At 40.9% G+C, this 19,682-nt stretch overlaps 1 protein-coding gene across 13 annotated transcripts in view; it reads right to left on the minus strand.

Annotated features, from left to right (window-relative positions):
* The window catches only part of EEFSEC (eukaryotic elongation factor, selenocysteine-tRNA specific), a 163,727-nt gene that overhangs the window by 108,813 nt on the left and 35,232 nt on the right, over positions 1-19,682 (minus strand). For 4 of the 13 annotated variants that reach the window (XM_083795363.1, XM_083795364.1, XM_083795370.1 and 1 more), the window contains exon 1: positions 14,582-14,983. The exons of 3 other annotated variants lie outside the window; for them this stretch is intronic. In XM_083795363.1, coding sequence (XP_083651489.1) covers positions 14,582-14,858 — 277 coding nt within the window. In that variant the 5' untranslated portion in view covers positions 14,859-14,983. Of the gene's footprint in view, positions 1-10,115; positions 10,171-13,779; positions 13,829-14,288; positions 14,985-15,317; positions 15,451-19,682 lie in introns of those variants that run through there. 6 more of the 13 variants (XM_083795368.1, XM_083795365.1, XM_083795371.1 and 3 more) reach the window with 6 other exon arrangements.

Below are 19,682 nucleotides of genomic sequence, written 5' to 3' on the forward strand. Positions count from 1 at the left end.
AAGCACTCTCCCTCCTATGTTTCACTTGATAATTAAGGACTTCTCTCCCCAAACTAAATTTTAAAGCTAGAACAGAGGCTGGAAACATCCCCAGGGAAGTGGGAAGAAAGGCTACAGAAAACAAAGTCTGCTCAGAATACACAGTGCTCTGCCAGGCTCATGTGACCGCCTCCCTGGAATGCTGGCACTGCTCGAGGTATTTAATGCAAATACCCAATGGACTAACAATCCTAGATAAACAAGAAAATAACACGGACTGCAAAGCATTAATGCTTCCACTCCAGAGCATGCTGTACCTGTAAACTTACATTTGAGTTCTTTTTAAATGGACCAAGGTAACCAGCACATTTCAAGACACCACTGGTCACACCAACAACCCAAAGAGCAGCAACTGCAGGCACTGAGCCATCATAATCCATCTTGGACTAGATTCTAGAAATAAAGTGCCCAGAACTCCAGCTAAACCACCTGCACTCAAGAAGTTCACCTCCACGATACAAGTCCGCAGGTGATTAAGAAAAGCAACTCCTAAGCAGAAATTGGTACCAAACAGTGTCAGAAGCAGAACAAGAATTCCCAAAGACTACACGCTCCTCCTCTTGCAGGAAGCCATGCTTAGGCGCTTCTGCCTTGTGCAAGTTTTTGTACGTTATTGCTACTTTCTACAACCTGTTAGGTCTTGTCTTGTTTCACATGCAAGTCTTCTAGAACAACAGATTCCAAATTCAATTCTGACAACAGAAACTAGATTGACAGAACAAGGGATGAAGGACTCAGCATGCAAGTTGCACTGCAAAATAGCTTAAGTAAATATGCTTCTTTTATTATCTAATCCCTTTGGCATCCCTATCAAACGATGGAGACAAATGCTGTTGAAAAACTATATAATAAAGGAAGAGAAATAAAAAGAAACTTTATTAAGTATATTCTCACTGACAATTTACTGTAGATTTCAAAATTAATTTTTGTTCAAAGAGTTCATGAAAGGTTTCCCAATAAATTTTTTTCATTGTATTTTAAATGCCACATTGTCTACTTTTGAGGAAAAATTACCTTACTATATTGTAAAAACAGAGTTGAAATAGTGTATGAAGAGGAAAAGAAGTGGTCTAGGTAAAGAAAATGAAACTGTTTTTAATGACTGGTCCCCGTGGAATTAAAATTTAGATAAGCATCACAAATAAGTATTTACACTTTTTTCTCCCTTAATAAAGTAACACTAGTATACTTGTTAAGCAAGATGCACTTTATGGGGGAAACAAACTGTCAGACACAAGTGGGGAAAAAAAATTAAAAACATTTGCTCATTTGGTAGTCACCATGTTTTAAACAAGCAATGTTCTCCATAGCTTAGAAAAAAACAGAAATTAAATGTACAACAAGAAGATTTGCTCTTTACTGAAGAGTTAAAGTTCTGTTCATCCAAGAAAAAAAAAATAAACCACAGCATCTCAGAGTACACACATTGTGGGAAGGGATTTTACCAGCAAAATGAAAGCTTTGAAATTTTCAGTACCAAGATAGCAGCGACAATCTGTTCTCTCTGCAGCAGCACTGGGCAGGCGAAGAAGCCTACTTCTTTTCAGCAGCATTGCTGAACTAAAACTCAGGCTTGTATGCTGTTAAACCTGGAAGCAAACTGAATATGTAATAATTTTTAAACATACAGACAACTTAAATCAAATATAAGTATAGTAAGGGTGGGACATCAGCAACCAAACCCCCTATCAAAAACCATCCTACCTGACAGCCCACCAGCGCCCACCTAAATTTAATTCTTACCCAAGTCATGACAAAAACAAACAAGGCCAGCTTTTAACAGTATTGAGATCCGTTTCTCATTTCTTCCTCTTATAGGAAAGGACATTAGTATAAAGAAACTGCGTTTCAGCTATTGTCTACTACATTCACCCTCCTCTCTCCTCCAGCACCATTTAATTTTTTTATTTTTTTTTTTATTATTGTGTGGAAGTGCCCAGCTCATAAAGAAAAATCCATTCCAAGTACAAGCTTCAAGATCAGCCCGCTACATGGTTTATTCCCCATCTGAGAGAGGCTAAAAGGGAAAAAGAAATCTCATGTTTTCCACTTTCCCTCAAAAAAACAGGTAACATTATCATTAAAAACGGAGCCTAGGCTATAAACACCTCTACTGCTTACTTAGATGTTCTTGCACAGCGAGAAAAAAATCTGCTGGAATTGCCAGGCATCAGCCAGATTCAATAAACCAACAATGCATCACTAAGATAAAGTAATGCATAATTAAAGAGTACTAATCACTGCTTAATGAAATGCTGAAAGCACAAGAAAGAGTACAACCTTGGTGATTAAAACCTGATTTTTTTGGCTCCTCAGAACTAACAGAAGTAGAGATAGCACAACTCAGGCATTTAGAATATTTTGTAACAATCGTTACCACTTAGCAGCAGACCAGAATATATGTAATTTTGGAAAACTAGTGTGATGGGCTGTTTTGCTGACCTCGTACAAAGTCATGTTTGACGCCTTTAGACTACGGCTCAAGCATCCTGTATTTCAGTCGTGCTGTATTTCACTGGTGCTACACAGCGCTCTCCTTCTTACGACAACTTCTCATAAACGCAGTACTTCAGCTGAACTGATCTTGGCTACTTTTGCCGTGTCTATGCTGTACTATGCATCTGACCCCTAAATAAAATGAGTGGAAGGGGGACAATATCTGACCCTGCTTCAGCATGCTCTTAACAGAAACCCACATTTCTCACTCACGGAACATATTTAACCCACTTCTGAACAGACAACACATCGAGGGGAGCTTGCACAGATTGTGACAAAAATACAAGCCTTTCACAGAAAGCACAGACAGAATACTGCTGTCCCCGAAACGCGTGCATCTTGAGATTATGATGATTTCAGTTCGGTTTCCTGGAAGTTTTCAGAGTCCAATAAACACTGTAAAAATTGCTGCATTTCAGATGCTACGAAGTTGTTAGCTCTCCAGTACAAAGCAAAAATGCTGCTGAAATACTATCATACACTGCTAGAATAAATATACAGCTTAACCTCAAACATTCCTATTTTGTTCCTTTTTGTTCCAACTGTTCTTATATGAGCCCATAAGCTATTGCAAGAAGGCTTAAAACAGTACGTGCAGGCTTTGAAAGGATACCATCAACTAATTTAAATTTCACATCAGTCAGTTCTGTATTTACCTCGGATTGACTCAATTATATGCAAGAAAACAGGAAAAAAATTCCATACACCTGATATCACTTTAAACATGCTCTACAGTTTTCCTAGCTAAGGTCTACAGTCCTTTTAAAAAGGACAAATATAAAAAAAAACTTTAAAATTCAAAGGGAAAAGAAGTGAGCACATTAATTAAGCTCACATTCAACCACTGCATCAATTTGAATATATTTCTAAAAACCATTCTTTTAAAATAAACATGCTGGTTTCTTGGTGCATGGGTAGGTTAGGAAGAGGACAACAGCGCTTACGTTTAGAAATAAAACTTAAACCTATCTTCACATTTACTTTGTTTGGCTTTTAAGTAACAACAAATGAAGAAGCCATCAACACCTTAACTCAGTGCTGGCTAATCAAGAAGAATCAAGAGAATAATCAAGTCCTTCATACAGCAGATAAAACTTAAAAACATTTAGAAAATAAAAAAATACTTGCTAGTGAATACAGTTTGGTAACAAAAACATGCATCTGAAGATGAAATTTCAGTAAAACCTGGACTTTCAGCCACCAACCAATATATATGTTTCAGTTCAAAAGTCTTTCCTGCCCTTCACCTTTTCTTTCTCTATGCAAAGTTTGGTATAGGTCAGTTTAATCAAAATGCATTTTTTGCATTGCCTCTAGATGTAACACACAGCACCCCAAACAGACAAGGGAATCTCTTCCACAAGAGATTCCAGTTAAAATAAGAAAAAAGCTTTGGACAGAACATAGCACTACTGGATATCCTGATACACAGCACAGACTAAAGGGCAAGCTCAATAAGATACATGGGTAAACATCACCGACCATCGTAACTTCATCAGCAGGACTGAAAACATGGGAGGATCTCAGCTGTAGGTGAAAAGCCCGCTCAGGGTAAGCAAAGGTGGTCCCTCAGCATAAGGTGAAAAATTTATAAAGTAAGCAAACTGAAAGAACAAAATTTCTTTAGGGATGCCCAGTTCATGGCTTTTGAATATTTAGAAATATCCAGTATGCCATATTCAAGGATAAACACGATCAGCAAAACTTCATTTTTTTTAAATACATTTTATGTGTATACATATGTGCATTTACACACTATTTTGGTCTAAAATTTTTTTTCAGGCATTAAGGAGTTTTTTTTAATATATATGAGAGAGAGAGAAAAGGTGATAAGCCTTTTTTTTTTTCCACTTGTATCGCCAGGTATAAGTAAAAATTGCCAGTTGTAATATCACCAGACACAGGCCAAAGTTTCAATGTCATGTGCCTGAAGCTGGTCACTTAGGTGACCAGCACTGGTGGCACGTGGGATTTGTTGTTGTGCTTTTGAATACTCGTCTCACTGAGATCAGGAAGATATTCTGACGCTGAATGTTTTTTAAAGTGACTTTATGTTTCGGGGTTTCTTTAGTCCCTGAGAGCAGCTTAGAAAAAATTAAATGGCATTTGAACTATTTTCTTTATTCTCTAACAAAGTATCTCTTGGTCAGTTATTCTAAAAACTTTAAAGGCTGCTTCATAAACTATTTAAGTACAAACTCCAAAAGTTTGTGCTTAATGCACAGTATAGGATTTTTTTTCCATAAATCTCCAGAGAAGTTCAAGGATGCTATGGTTCCAAAATTGCACACACGTAGAACTGCATGGTAAGAACAACACAAACGCTTCTCTGAACCCTTCCATCGCACTGTGACGCGGACGTGTGCGCGCTCCAGCCCTGTAGGACTAAGCAAGCCACCTCTATAGAACCGCACGGAATGATCCCCACTCCCCCGCGTTTACCTGCTGAGCCTCCACGCGCAGCCCTACAGTGCTGGTGCAACCCCTTCAGAAGCTGAAGGGCTCAGACACCATCGCTAACTGCCAAAGCACGAGGGTTAACGGTGACCCACCCAGCTGGTAAATTCTGAGCCCTCCTGTTGGGGGGAGACAAACCCAGCACGATTTCATGGCTACGATATGCTGGGAACTGCAGCGGGTCAGGTGCAGAAAGCTCCCCCAAGCCACACTGACTGCTTTTCCTTCACTCCTGTTGAGATAAATGAAGACACCAGAGCTGCCACCGCTGCCGTCGGAGTGGTTACAACCCGCCGATAGTGCATGGCAGCAAACAAGAGCATCCCAAACCCAGGGAGGGCTGAGACCTGCCCCCGTTCATTCACACGCGTAGTCTAAGCCACGCTTTAAATCATTTCGCATACTGGAATGTCAGCGTGGATAACCACTGCCAGAACACGACACAGAATCCCCCAAAGTCAACCACAGGTTCAGGTAATCATGACCTCCCCTTTTACAACATAAATGCATAATTTCCGCACCACTCTTTGATGAGGGGACCACAGACTTGAAAAGAGGAAACAATTACAGTCATTAGAATTTCACCCAAGCATGAGATTTAATCTCGGGCCACGGTCTTGCCAATGGCTGTGGGGGTCTCAATGGAGACAAAATTGCTCCGTGGGAGAAAAAATGCCTCGATGATGACATTAGTCAGCAAGAGAGACTGAGCTTTGTCTTCCATCCAACGGCACGGTTAAATACAAGGAAACCATTTTCCCTCCCCCTCTTGATCCCAAAAAAAGAGAAAATACAATAATTTTGTTTCTTTCTCCAAATGCAGCTTTTGTATACTTTGGAAACTTTCTTCTCCAAAGCAATAATGCTGGAAGGGAAGTGTTTAATATAACCAAAGTAGGTTTAAGTATGAATAAACGCCTGCAACAAAAGACATTTTCCCTTGCCTACCCTGGTTAATATAATTGGACAGTACCATCAACAGTTCTAGTATTTCTATAGCTTTCCTTAGCCAACAGGTCCTCAAAGACCATTTCAAATTTTACAGATGAAGGAATCATCTCTAAAATACGCCCACCTGCTCTACAATACATTTAATGGAAATAAAAGACAGTTGAAACTTTGCACAACAAATTGAGGTGAAATTCCACAATGAAGAAGAGTGCCCAAGATGTGAGAGCACCAACTACTGCTACATGCCAACCACATGTTGCATCCCAAAGACGACATAAAACAAAGGAAAACTTTGGCACAGAAGACAAAAAAAAACGCTACAGGGGATTGGATTAAATTCACTTTTCTGGCACTGCAGAAAAAGCAGATCTACAGTCAACAAAACAACATTCATGATCCTTTTATGGCAAGAATTGAAAGAAAATACGAAGTTTTTAAGCAAACAAAACATTAAGTCCCAATGAATCATCTCATCTCTCCAGGCTGGGGTGAGAGGCCTGGTTTCTCACCTAGGTCAAATTCTATAAATCTCAAAACCCAAACTTGGATTAAAAAAAAATTTCAACTCTCCCATGTCATCCTTTACCCTTGCGGTGCTGCTGAACGCAACTAGCTCATTTTTGTTTAAACTCTCTTATTTCCTTTTCTTCCACTACTCACCAACTTGTTCCGCTGTCATATTCCTCATATATGGAGTCTGGCTGCAACCACCCCTCGTGCTGGTAAAGCCAATAATTACAATCTAATGTAAAATTAATCAGCTTAAGTTTGAAACAGAGATCGTAATTCAAATTGGAAGCCAACACTAACCATTTCATGTTCACTTGGAAGTGATTAGATAGGCTGTGCAAGAACATTTTGGTAGAATAACTGATAAGGAGATGGGAAATAAGAATTATTGGTATTTACTTAGCCTGCAACGCTTTTGGAAGCAAACAGTTTAAAGGAAGCACTTCAGAATGGCTATTTAATCTGAATTTTACAGATAGCACTGGGAATACATTCTCACAGAATGCACAGTATCTTTGCAATCATAGCTATCATACGAGCTGTTCGAGTCTTTCTTTGCTGGAGCTCTCGCTCAGTTTTGCTCTGTTATGAGCTGTGACCCACAGAACACAACGCGTTCAAGAATCCAGCTGGAAATCACCACCACTGAACATCTGTCCTTGCTCTTCTGCTTGCCAGGCCAACCTCAGGGTTCCCAGACAGAAAACAACTAGCTGCCACACCGCAGGAACAACTATTTATTCCACTTACGGACATTAACAATGACAATGTGCAGATCTGGCTTGCTTTCTTAGCTGGAAGATCTGCTGCACGTCTGCTTTAGCATCGTACCCTAGATTTTTCCATCTGCATTTTGTTTTTCTAAGGGCTTTGAAGAACACTACTACAGCCATCCAAGAACATACACTATTATTACTAGTAAAAAAACACACAAAACCCCCAGACCTATTAAGGAAGCAAAGTTCATGGCTCCATCAAGCTGAACTAGTTATTAAAAGTGGGTTCTATACATAAGCAATATATCATTCAACTTGTATCTAGCATCTAGTAATTGAAGACAGCTTCTAAAGCAAGCTGTAGAACAAATACAGTAGAACCTAATCAAACTGCTTTAGTAAGTAGACCACTGTGAATTGCTAAATTGGACTACTTAGCAAGCAAACAGATCCATCATCAGTAAAAATACTACTATAAAAAATAGGCTTTAAAAATTACTATTGTCAGACTAAATTATAAGGGTGCTTCATATTTTACAATGTTATAAATACCTGAGTAAAATCTATTCTAAGACTTCGTATTAGCTGATATTTAAAAACTCCTAAAAAAGATTAATAAAGCTCGACCACTCTCCCAGAGAGCTTACAAAATCTCAAGCAAGAAGAAACATGACGCAAAAGTGAAATGAAAAGGCATGCAGTTATTTGATGAATGCTAGCACACAGTATGATGGAACAAAGAAATTCTGTTTTTACATCAATAGGGAGAGCGATCAAACAGACTTACTCAGCACCATTACAGCACTTGGTTATTATGTTTTCCTGAGAAGCTGTCAAGTTTTTGGGTCAAAGAATGAAGTGTGAATTAGCACAATTTTGTTGTATGTAAGTATGCACACACAACCATTCACAAGCTTTGCAGAAAAATTATCCCGTATTAGCAAGAGAATTTAACATTCAAACATGGTTCAATAAAGCCACTCATTTACAGTCTACATTTAAGATGGAGAATTAAATTATAGATCACATCTTCAGACAATATGCTCTTTTTAAAAGCTGAATCCTAGAAACACTACACGAAACATGACAGAACTCTAAAGAGAGTAAAAGAGGAGGCAATTATTCAATATAACTTTTGAGATCAGAAGATGAGGGCTTTCTTTTAAGCCCATAGAACAAAAAGGAAGGCTCTTCTTGATTTTCTCTCTGATATTACTGAACAGTTGATGTGTACTTTAGGAGCACATTGAACCTGTGCAACTAATGTGGAAGTTACCTTCAAGTCAAAAAAGCACAGAAGAACATAAAATAGAAGTCATAACCGGCAAGTAAACTAGCCTCACTGTTACTGCACTCAAAAAAGCATTAATATGCACAAAAACAAGAAGGAAGGGAAAAGTAATGGAAGAGTAGAACAATTCAGGTTATAATACAGGTAGATAAAATTCCACAAAGACCACCATTCTGTTTTAAAGTATCTGGTGCACACACCTAAAAACAAGTTTCATTCTACTCCTAATACACAAGCAGCCCTCTACAGCACAGAAACAATTCAGAATAGATTTAGTACAACTACCTTGCTTTTACAGGGTTAAATGACATGGGAAAACAGGGAAGAAAATAAAGGAGTTGCATACTAAGTTTCATGGTTCCCACATTTCCAATTGCTTTACAGGTTAAATTAGCTAATCTTCCATAGTTGTAAAATAAAAAAAGACTGGCCCTTTATGTGGATGAAGTGTCATCCCCCCCACATGCAACTTCAGTGAAAACCAGTTGTTCCATCTCATCTGGGTTACCTGCCTGTCATGAAATATAGAAGACGACACCCTATGCATTTTTACTGCTTAAGGTATAAAAACGCTATTCAAATTGTAAATGAAGTAAGACTAACCTTCCTGAAAAGACAGGGGTCGTTTTCTCTAGGAAGGAGAAAGTTAAGCACCAGTTGAGTTCTAAATCTTCTACTTGATTTTGTTTCATTTCCAAGTAAGGTCACCCCATCCATGCTGGCCTGTTACCCTACATACTTATCATTAAGATCCTACATCGCAAGCAAACACTGCCCTCTTGTGCGCCGAAATATCCTGTAGACACAGCTGCATTTCAGGGGGTTGGGGAGAGGGCTTTTTAGAGCATTGCTGTTTTTATACCAGCTGCCTCTTCTTTACATATAGTTACTTAATAGAAAAAAAGGGTTTTAATTTAAAAATTTCAATAAAAATAGTCCTTTAATTTGTCTGACAAGTAGCAGGCTCCAACCAAATTCCTCAAAGTGAATTAAAAAACAGCACTCAATTTCAAGAGAAAGGCTTTTCATTCACAGAAAAAAAAAAGTTTATTTGCATTTTTAACACAAAGCAATGTCAGCAATTTAGAAGGACCATGAACCCAACAAGTTTACTAGGGTTTAGAGAGTGCTAGCTGGAAATGGTGAACTCTTGACTCGTGAGCATTTCCACTGCATCAAACCTCAAGAAGAAAAGCTACATTACATTGGACTGGTACTTTAATATTTTCAACAAAACAAGGTTGCTTGTTATGTTATTCTCACTTCAGGCTGGCAGGCAAGTCCTCAAATCCCTCCAGCGACCTTCCTGACCAGATGAGTAGCTGCTGACCACCACAAAGCTCTCTGTCCTCCAGAAAACAGGCTTCCCCTCAACAACCAACATCAAGAAGCCTCCATGAAAATTCACAGTAATCCATACATATAATGTAAGATATATATACCACTCTAAAACTATACATAAAGCTCTCTCTCTCACCTGGGATAAAAAAAACCCAAAAAAACAGCTGTATCTTCACAAAGGTGTCAACAAGCAAAAGTTGGCACTGATGGCAGCATATTTTCTTGACAGTAATGTACAGGTAACCCTGAGTTTACAAATCCTCTTAAAAGCTTACAACAACTTCATCAAAACAACAAGTCTGCGATAAAAGTACCTTCTTTTGGCGCTGTGTTAATCTTACAAATAATCTGCATCTGACTGCCTTTGGATGCTGGTAGCAAGCCCACATTCCCCTTGATCTCCCAAGACTGTTTTCATTGTACTCATTTGCATCAGCAAGACGTGCTTTCGCTATGCTCATTTCCCCCTCCCCAAGCTCTTGTGCAAGTTCAAAAGTCTTGGCCCCTCCGATGTATCAGGTATGAATTAATACCCTTCCTTAACGGAACACAGCAGCAAAGTGGAAACAGACACTTGCAAGGCAGTTTTCTTTGAAAGGAACTGCAGGGACAAATGGTGACAATGAAGCTCTGGTTATAAAGTAAAGAGGTCAAAGGTTCAGCAAAGCACAAGGATTACAAAACTACAAGTTCGCCAGAATTCCCCCACAGGTTTAGACAACCAGGGTCAAGCAGTAGCTTTCCAATTAAAACCCTATAAGGCTACTCCGTCCTTTGAACTTGATGGGGTTAAAAAAAAAAAAAAACCACCTTTCTTCTGTAGGAGTTCTTTTGAGAACCCATCTCAGAGCTGAACAGAACGCATCTGACAACAGCTCACCTAAAACAAACCCCGCAGGATCCCCTCAGTGCATGTGTGTGGGGGAAGCTGGGGTGAGGTAATCATGTTCTTCTGTATTAGTGTGCTGACCCTTTGTAGGGCATGAAATTAACCATCAGCAAGTAAAAAATCTGCTACTGGTTAGACTACTTTGCTACGCAAAGTGGTCCTAAAATGAAATATGGGGATTGAATTTCTTCTGGAAGATTAACTCGTATAACCTCTCTGCGGGCATCCCCTGCTGCTGAACTCGTCTGAGACACCGTTCTGGATGCACGGGTCTGTGACACACAAACCTAAAACCAAGTCTTGTTTTACTTCAATTTGGTTAACATCGGTTTTGCCAAAGACTGGAGAGCCGAGATCTAACACAAGAATGGAAGTTTAAAAAACACAGCACTGACAGAGACTACTTCACCTCAGTGAGCATGAAATTTTGACAAGACACCTCTTAACTCTCCCTAGCAATGGAGGAAAACAGCGTTACACTTTGCAGTCATTCGTTCAGTGCAAAAGGCAAGCACGGCTGATACAAGTGCCTCTTGCTGCTTGCAACATGCTAAGGAATTGACCATTAAAATTCAGTTATTCAGGTTTGTTTTCTGTTTAGCAATTTGACTACAAACAGCCATAAATACAAACAGCACTTGTTGTACTGCTCGTTATCTGAAAGACTACCTCCTGCTGCAGCAAGGGAACTCTTGAAATTAGTATAAAATACTAGGGAAAAAAAGTTCTGTTCCTTTTGTTCAGGAGAATAGTGCAACTAAATGAAGTACACAGCAGAGTCCAAACCATGAAACTATCCAAAGTAACTTAATACCTCCTTGCGACATCAGACACACAAAAGTCTGTGGTGGAAGAATAAACCAGTATGGTTTAAATACAAGCAAAAACCATGATGTACTAAGTCAAGTGCCCATCGCTTATTCCATTCCAGGCTTGACTATCACCTTCCAAATAAAACTTTAAGAAAGTAACTTGGGTGGAACTGTCTACAACATTTCCAATTCCTAGCATGCAGGTTAGAAAAAAACAAAACACTTGATTTAGCATTCGATAGGTTTTCTTTTCAAGGACAAGCTTCGTAAGAAAAATGCAGCCACAGAGAATGAAATATGACTTCCATTTTCCATTCCATTTGGTTACTGCTCAAATATTCTGCATTCACTTAATCCTAAGGTATTGTCTCTAAATAAGCATCCTGTGAGTGACTGTGAAAAGTATTTGCAAGGTCAAGTGCTACCTAGCGTAGCATGACAAAAATGCAATACTATATTCAGCCATGAAAAATGCCCTTCAAGAACTAGCCAGATTCAAAAATATGTTAAAGAACAGTAAATAGTTTCAGCTGATCTGTAAGTGGGTTTATCAGCCTCGCACAGGAGAGGAATTAACCCTTAGAGCATTTTGGGAGCACAGAAAAGATGCTGGGTAGAGAGTATGTCAGGCTGCTGGTCGCTCTTGTGAAGCCGGTAAAAAGCTCCTGAGAAGGAGCCTCTTGAGCTAGTTGCCCAGTGGCAGATTTAACAAACTGAATAAAGCCACTGCTACCCAGCCACTGCAGACAGCAACCCCCCATGGCAGGGCATTCGAAGGGGATCCAACCAGTTTACAGAACCTTCAATGACAGAAAGAGCTTCAAACAAGAGCATGCAGCAGCATATTTTCACACCTGTAGCCACAACAGCAAAAGCTGCACACGGATGAGGATAATACATAAGAGAAAACTGCCCTCTTCTCATCCCCCTTCCAGTTCCTCACATCCTGCTCCCTTTATTGCAGACCCTCTACCTCCCATTTTTCTGTAGGTTAACTCAAGCTACAGAAATCTCAGGACTTAATTTCAGAAGAGCAGTATTTTCAAGATCTGTGGGAACTCTGATGTGCAGAATTAACACAGGAAGATAGAACATTTTGCTCTGATATTTTATTTAACAGCCTTAGAAATAGAAAACATAAGAGGAAAATCACAGCATCTAAAAAAGAGCAGTAGCCTTCTTAGTTGCAGTGAAAATGCTTGGAATGGCAAACCCTGAGCACTTATGCCGAGGAAGAAGATGAAAATCTAAATTTTAAAGTACCGTGATCCGGGAGGCCTGGCTTTCCACTTCTGAAAAGCTGAAAAGGGCGGCAATATCAAAATACTGAAGGATGTATCCTATTACATATGATATACTTCAGTTTCACCAAAACATACTAAAATTGCAAGTGCCCTGAATAGTCCCAGCAGCATAGATCAGGTTTTAACAACAAGGTCTCACTTTTTAAACCTGGTAGTAAAAACAAATAAGCATCCAACATCAAGATTTATGTGTATGCTATCAAGCATGCAGCTGAAGTTTCTAGCTCTCAGTATTAACACAATACTGCATTTTCTTTGCAATTCTGTTTAATATATAGGATTGCAGTAAGTCATACGAATCAAATATTTTCATTAAAATACGTAATGTGGTATAATTGGAACTAAGCAAGTTTGACAAGCTTATGGATTGCTACCTGTACAGAATCATGCTTGCTGGGAAGAAAATTATCATTCAACCAGTCTAATCCACATCCTTTCTTCTCCCAGCACAGCCCATCAATAATGTTTTTTGATTAACTTATTCAACCAACTTAGACAGCTGTGACTAAATGCTGTAAAGTTCTTCATAAAAACAATAAATAGGAAGCAATAAGAAGTCCATGTATCAAATAAGCACTCAAAACTAAGTGATAACAGAAGCTATTTCTCCAGGGCTTCCTGAGTCCTCTTCAGAAAAAGTTCACCCCGCTCAGATTAGTTGTTTCCTAAAGAAAGGAGTGTCTATCTACAAGTCACTCTACCAGCGCGTCCAAGAAAAGCTACCATTCGCCAAAATAAACTTTGCTCTTCAGAAGATAATCAGGTGCTTACAATTACTTAAGCCCAGTAACAGACTGTAAAGTACAAAAGACTCAAAGACCACAGATTTCAGGGATTCGGCACACAGCCACTCCTCTCTTCCAGCTATGGAGCGCACACTGACAGCGCTGCAGAAATCAAGAAGTGAAGTATTTATTATTCTACCCAAAAGAAATGCAAGCAGTACAATGTTGTTACTGCTAACACCACTTACATGTATTATGACTGCTCAAAATGGGGTAACTCATACATCGTGAAGAGTAACTTGGCCTGAACCTCAGCGTAGCTGCCAGGACGCGTACATCGCATTACAAAACTACCACCTCCTAGACACTAAGGAGGCACTAGCACAACAAATGCACGGGAACTGAATTTTCTGAAGCCCCTGTAGCTTCAGGTTATCAGCCTGGGACTACTTTGCATTGCCTGCAGCCACAATCCCTGTCACGCACCAACAGCCTCTCAACTTTCTGGAAGAGATAGAGGTGGGAGGTGCTATTCCTCACAGAACAAGGTGAGCTAACCTAAAACAACCTCTAAAGCAAGCCAGATGAATCTCCGTGTATTCTCAATGAAGACTAAAACAGAAGATGACTAAAACCCACTTGATGCTTTCTAACCCTACCATTTTCATGAGAAGCCCTCGGCCTCTGCACCAGCAGGGTCTGACACACGTGCACACCCACCAAGTGCACCACAGCTCTCAGCGCAGGGGATACCAACCTGGCAGCTTCAACCGGGGGGGGGAACGAAGCTAATATTACACTTCCATACCACAAACAGACTCCGGATGCAACAAAACTTTTCTCCAAGGGCTTGCAAGCAAACCGGGCAGGCCTGCGCCAAGACCACCGGAGCACTCCTCTCTCCAGCCAGCCTCCCTCGGAGCGCAGGGCTTGTGCTGGAGGGGCCCCGGGGATGGGTGACAAGGCCACCAAACCTGTGCCAGCCCCGACCCGAGCCCGAGCCCCGCCGCACCGGGCCGGGGAGGGGCGGCCGCCCCCGCTGCCCCTTACCGCCGATGATGGTGCGGATGAGGGAGGCGTGCCCCGGGCAGTCGACCAGGGTGAACTGAAGCTCGCCGGGCCCCGGGCCGAGCTGCGGCGGCAGGGCGGTGCGGAGGCAGGAGAAGCCCAGGTCCAGCGTGATGCCCCGCGCCCGGCTCTGCGGAGCCCGGTCGAAGGCGGCGGTGGAGCCAGTGGTGCTGAGCGCCCTGGCCAGCGCCGTCTTGCCGCTGTCGATGTGGCCCAGGACGCCCACGTTAACGTTGAGGACGCGGGGCACGGCGGCCATGGCGGCGCCGCAGCCGGCCGGGTCCGTCCCAACAGCGCCCCTGCGGCAACGCCGGCACCGCCGCCGCCGTTCCGCGGCCTCGGGCCCGGGCAGAGCCGCAGCCGGAGCCGGGCCCGGCCCCGCGGTGGCTAAGGCGGGCGCGGAGCGGGGAGAGGCGCAGCCGCCTCCCGGCGCCCAGCGGGTCTGCCCTGCGCCGGCTGGGAGCCTTCCTCCGCCGTGAAGTAAAAGTGGTGTAAAAGAGCAGCGAGGGCATCGTGGTTGTGGTACATACGCCAAAGGGTGGCCCAGAGAGGCAACGAAGCAGCCACATGTGTTGTGATGGGTCACAACCACATCCACAGTGGCAAAACCCACCCAAGTCCCAATAAAAAACCCCAACTCACCTCACGGCACCACAGCTCACAGCCACACCTGCAGCAACAAAAAACACCCAACTCCTGACAAAAGCCCCCAACTCACCTCACAGCACTCCACGCAGAGCTACCCCACAACCCCTTCCAGTGCCTCCTTATCTAGGAGCAGCAATTAAACCCAATGACTTCATACACCAAACAGCTGGTGGCCCCTCTTCAGGTGGCCTGGGGCTAGTCAGGGCCAGGCCTAACCACAGCTGGAGGGAGCCATGAGCACCTGCTGAAGGCCTCGGGAATGGATTTCCCTAATTGTCCCTGCCCGCTGTCTTGCCCACGCTAATTAGTCACTGTAGGGCCACTCAGCTTGGCCCACTCGCTGGCACAGCACACCTTTGTCCTGCCTGCAAGGATATGTGGGTGCCGATGGAAGTACAGGGCTGAAATTTGGTTTTGAAGTTGGACAGACATTGCAAATTAACACACACACACAAAAAATAGTTAGATAATTCATTCTTTTTACTTTTATTCACTGATTTCTGGGTTTACATAATTCCTTCTCCTGCAAATATACCTACTTTGCGCAGGATACTTCCTAAAATTCATACCTTGAAGGAATTAAGAACAATCAAGATCAATAGCAGTACTGAACAGCTCTCCAGCAAACCAACAAAACCAACCACCACCAACCAGGTAGACAATCATCTGAGGCCTGGGAGCATGTAAGGATAAGGGCAGGAGCACATTTCACTAGTTTAAGTCACCTGGCTTTACTGATATCCCTTTATTGATATCCCATGAGGCATGTAGGGCCAAATGCTGGTCACAACACTTAACACAAGCATCAAGACATGTGCTCTGCATTTTCAGTAACAACTACTAAGTAGTCCTAAGTACTATTTCAAATGATAACAGCTGTTTACAAGCCAAGAAAACAATAATGGAACTGTTACAGGCCATACACAGGTGTCCAAATAGACTAGACCTGCACTATATGGATTTGTTTTGAGAACAGTTTTTGCTTACCTTATGCAATAATATGTATTGCTAATAGCATTTAGCATCCACAGCTCAGAAACTAATTATAAAATTGGGCCAGAAGGGTAAGATGACTTGCCTGAGGTTATTTTCAGCATCATGGATTTATTTTAGGTTTTGACTCTCAACACCAGGCTTTCTTACAAAGAAGGTTGCTTCATATCTTTTCAATATGAAAGGGTTTACAGAGCTTTAAATCTGGGTACAAATTACCCCTCCCTCCTAGCCAAAAATGCAGAAGTCAAGATGCCAGAGTCAATGAGTCAGTGGCACAGGAGAGAAAAAAAAAAAAAAAAAAGCAGACATTCCTAGCATGCAGTGCTGTTTGAAAGAAAACTATCTCCCTAAAGGAAGGAAAGAAACTCACAAGGAGTACTGCCAATGCACTGAGCTAGCCTGGTTAATAGGTTTCTTTAGCAGAATAGTTCAGCTTGATGGGAGCTCTGTCATGGGAGCTGAATTAAGCATAATGTCACTTTTCAGACCAAGTTCCCAGGCTTTGAATAGTTTCCTGTGAAATCATAAGGCTTCATAGCTCATGTGCATTTCACTGCCCTGAATGTCTCAATCTGTTATATCAATACATACTTGCAAAGTTAATGGAAAGTATACTTCTATTCCCACAAGAAAAGGCCCTACAATATCATAATCCACACAGATATCCCTGCATCATATTACATACCATTTAATTCTTTTAACATTAATTACTAGATAGCTTCAGAAGAAAAGGTGAAAAAAGGTCTGATTCCCATCCAGAAGAGGCATTATCCAACAGTACTCCAGACACCTAAAATACCCACCACTGTCAGCAAGCTTTGACAGAGTATAGAGGTCTTAAAGCTCCTACAATTCTTGTAAAAAATGGCAATGAGATAAAGGAAATGCCCATTTCAATGGCCTACACAGCCTAACAGGCTACAGCAAGAGCTCAGGTGTGAGCCGTTTTGCTTGGACTGCCAACTTACCAATGAAACAAAAAGCTGTAACCGTAACTAGAGAGATACTGCACAGAACTCGGGGGGGGGAAGAATTGGTTTTGCTAAGGTGATGTCATGAAGAAGATAAAAATCTATAGCAAAATGGATTTAATCCTACTGATCCCATACAAATGGTGGCATTTCCTTTATAGCGCTATACTCTTAAATGACCCACAAGAAGGAGGGATATTAGGTAGGAACTTGGGCTTATTCTTATTTTTCTTTCTTTAGACACAGAAAAGACTTCCAACTCTCTAGACAGAGAAGGCATTTATCCTTGTATAGAAGGGAAATTATTTGTAAACAACTTGCACTTCAGTGGGAAAATAATACAAGTTTGCTGCAGCGTCCACAGTTTTGTTGTTACCACTCAGCACATACCTCTGTATACAGGAATTTATAGTTTGTGGATCAGATTTTGCTATATATCACCTGAACGCACAGCTTTTTGCAAGACTGGGGGACATGTTGTACCAGTAACATGAATACACTTCTGTCACCGATAGCAAGGAGGAGATATTTGATAAACATGTGGACAATTTTATTCAGCACTAAGAGAGGCAGTTGCTCACAAAGTTCGCAGAATTAAGGATTTGGGAATAAAGAGATGGCATTTGTTATGAGTCATCACTCCTACTGCTTTGATGACAAGTAGGAAAAACTTTTCAGCTTCTTTTGCAGGAAAGAAAACAAAAAACACACACAGATCTTGACCTTACTAAGATGGAGAGGCAAACATGGCAAAATGAAAGAATCCCAGCTTCTCCATATTTTTCTATATCCATCACAAAGCAACCAGTTTATAGCATTTAGCTGTTCTCCTTGTTTTGTCCTCGATACACCATTCCCCTTTCCAGTTCTTTTCTTCTGTACTGAATTTCTTCCTTTAAAAGTGTTCAGTTTAATTGCTAAAGTTTATGGACTCATGGGAGAAAGGGCAGGAAGTCAGACTTTCAGGATAGAGTAAAAATGTAAAGGTCATTCACACACTCACACACACGTACTCTCTCTCACTCCAAAAATAATACACTATTTGACAGTTTCAGGATTCAGCATGTCCCACTGAAATTTGAAAGCTTATGTGAAACTAGGCCACGTCCTGTAACCTCAAACATTTAGTCTAGGAAAACAGCTCTCAAGTCTCCAGCTCCCACATCGGGTATCACATGACGTCTGTGCCAAACAGGAGACCTCAAACAGGGGGGCAAAAGAAATGTTGGTAAAATGAGTTGATTAAACCTGGGGAATAACAGTTCAGACCGTTAGTGACAGGTATTATTTTTTCTGGTTAACTGGCTAGTGAAATATTAAATTATACTCGGAGCACCTATAACATGAGATGGGCAGAATGGCCTAACACTGACTTATATCTCATGGAATGGACAAAGGAGAAAGGAGACTCAAGCTTTGCAACACAGTTATCTTACCCTCCCTCTTTAATAGATGTGTTAACTATCCGAGCTCACAAAAATCATGTTAAGGTTGAGGTTCAATATTTCCTCACAATGATGGATCATAACACATCAGACATCAATTATTATAGATCTTCTAAGCTATTTGAGTTCAGTCATAAACTTTACGGTAGTTCTTCTTGTATTCCTCTCTTCCTGACAAATAAACAATTAATCCTGTGTGGTCTAAAGGATTATCGTTTATTTTCCTTCACCCAAATGTACTTTTTCCCCCTCTAACTGCAATTTCAGTACGATGCTCTACGAGCATATGGAATGAGTAAAACAATCAGTACAATGAGATGTGCCAAACCTTTCAAAGCTTAAGGATGACAATAAACCTCTTCAAGTGATAGTAACTTGAGCAAGTAAGAGGGAGAAGCCAGTCTCACATCCATCAAGTAAACAATTGTTTAGTGGATTTTGTTTTAATATTGAAATACCCTCTTCTACTGCAAATACAAACCCAAGCCGTTTTCATAATGAATGCTGTAGGTTAGTACTAAAATTGTACCTTCATCACGGCAGTGGATTCTATTTACTGACTAGACATGGTTCCTAGCAGCCTGAAGTTTTAAGTTCTAGTCCAATTCTATTTTTGAGACATACTGTTGTAGACAAAAAAAAATGTTAAAAACCTGGTTTTGTTTCCTCTCGTTAAATATATGCTACCCATTTTTATCAGAAAATCTCTAATTAAATTAGTATTTCTTATGTAGTATAGCTGATCTTTACATTTCTTCTAAGTTATAACGAATATTAACAGCAATTCTCTATTTTTTTGTCTCAGTGTATATTCCTATACCCTGACCTTCACAAAGAAAATAAGGAAATATTAATAAATAGACTTTGAAATTCCATGGTCTCCCCCCCCCCAAAAAAAAAAAGAGGCCTGGCTGCAATTTCAAACAAGATAACATGGAGCATATGGTCAGATTTCAGTAAAGTTAACAAAAGACTACATATTTCACCCATTGCTAGCTCTTATTAAAGGAGTGCCATAGCTGG

The sequence above is a fragment of the Anser anser genome, assembly GCF_964211835.1.
Source record: "Anser anser genome assembly, chromosome: 12".
In the NCBI taxonomy this organism is placed as follows: domain Eukaryota; kingdom Metazoa; phylum Chordata; class Aves; order Anseriformes; family Anatidae; genus Anser; species Anser anser.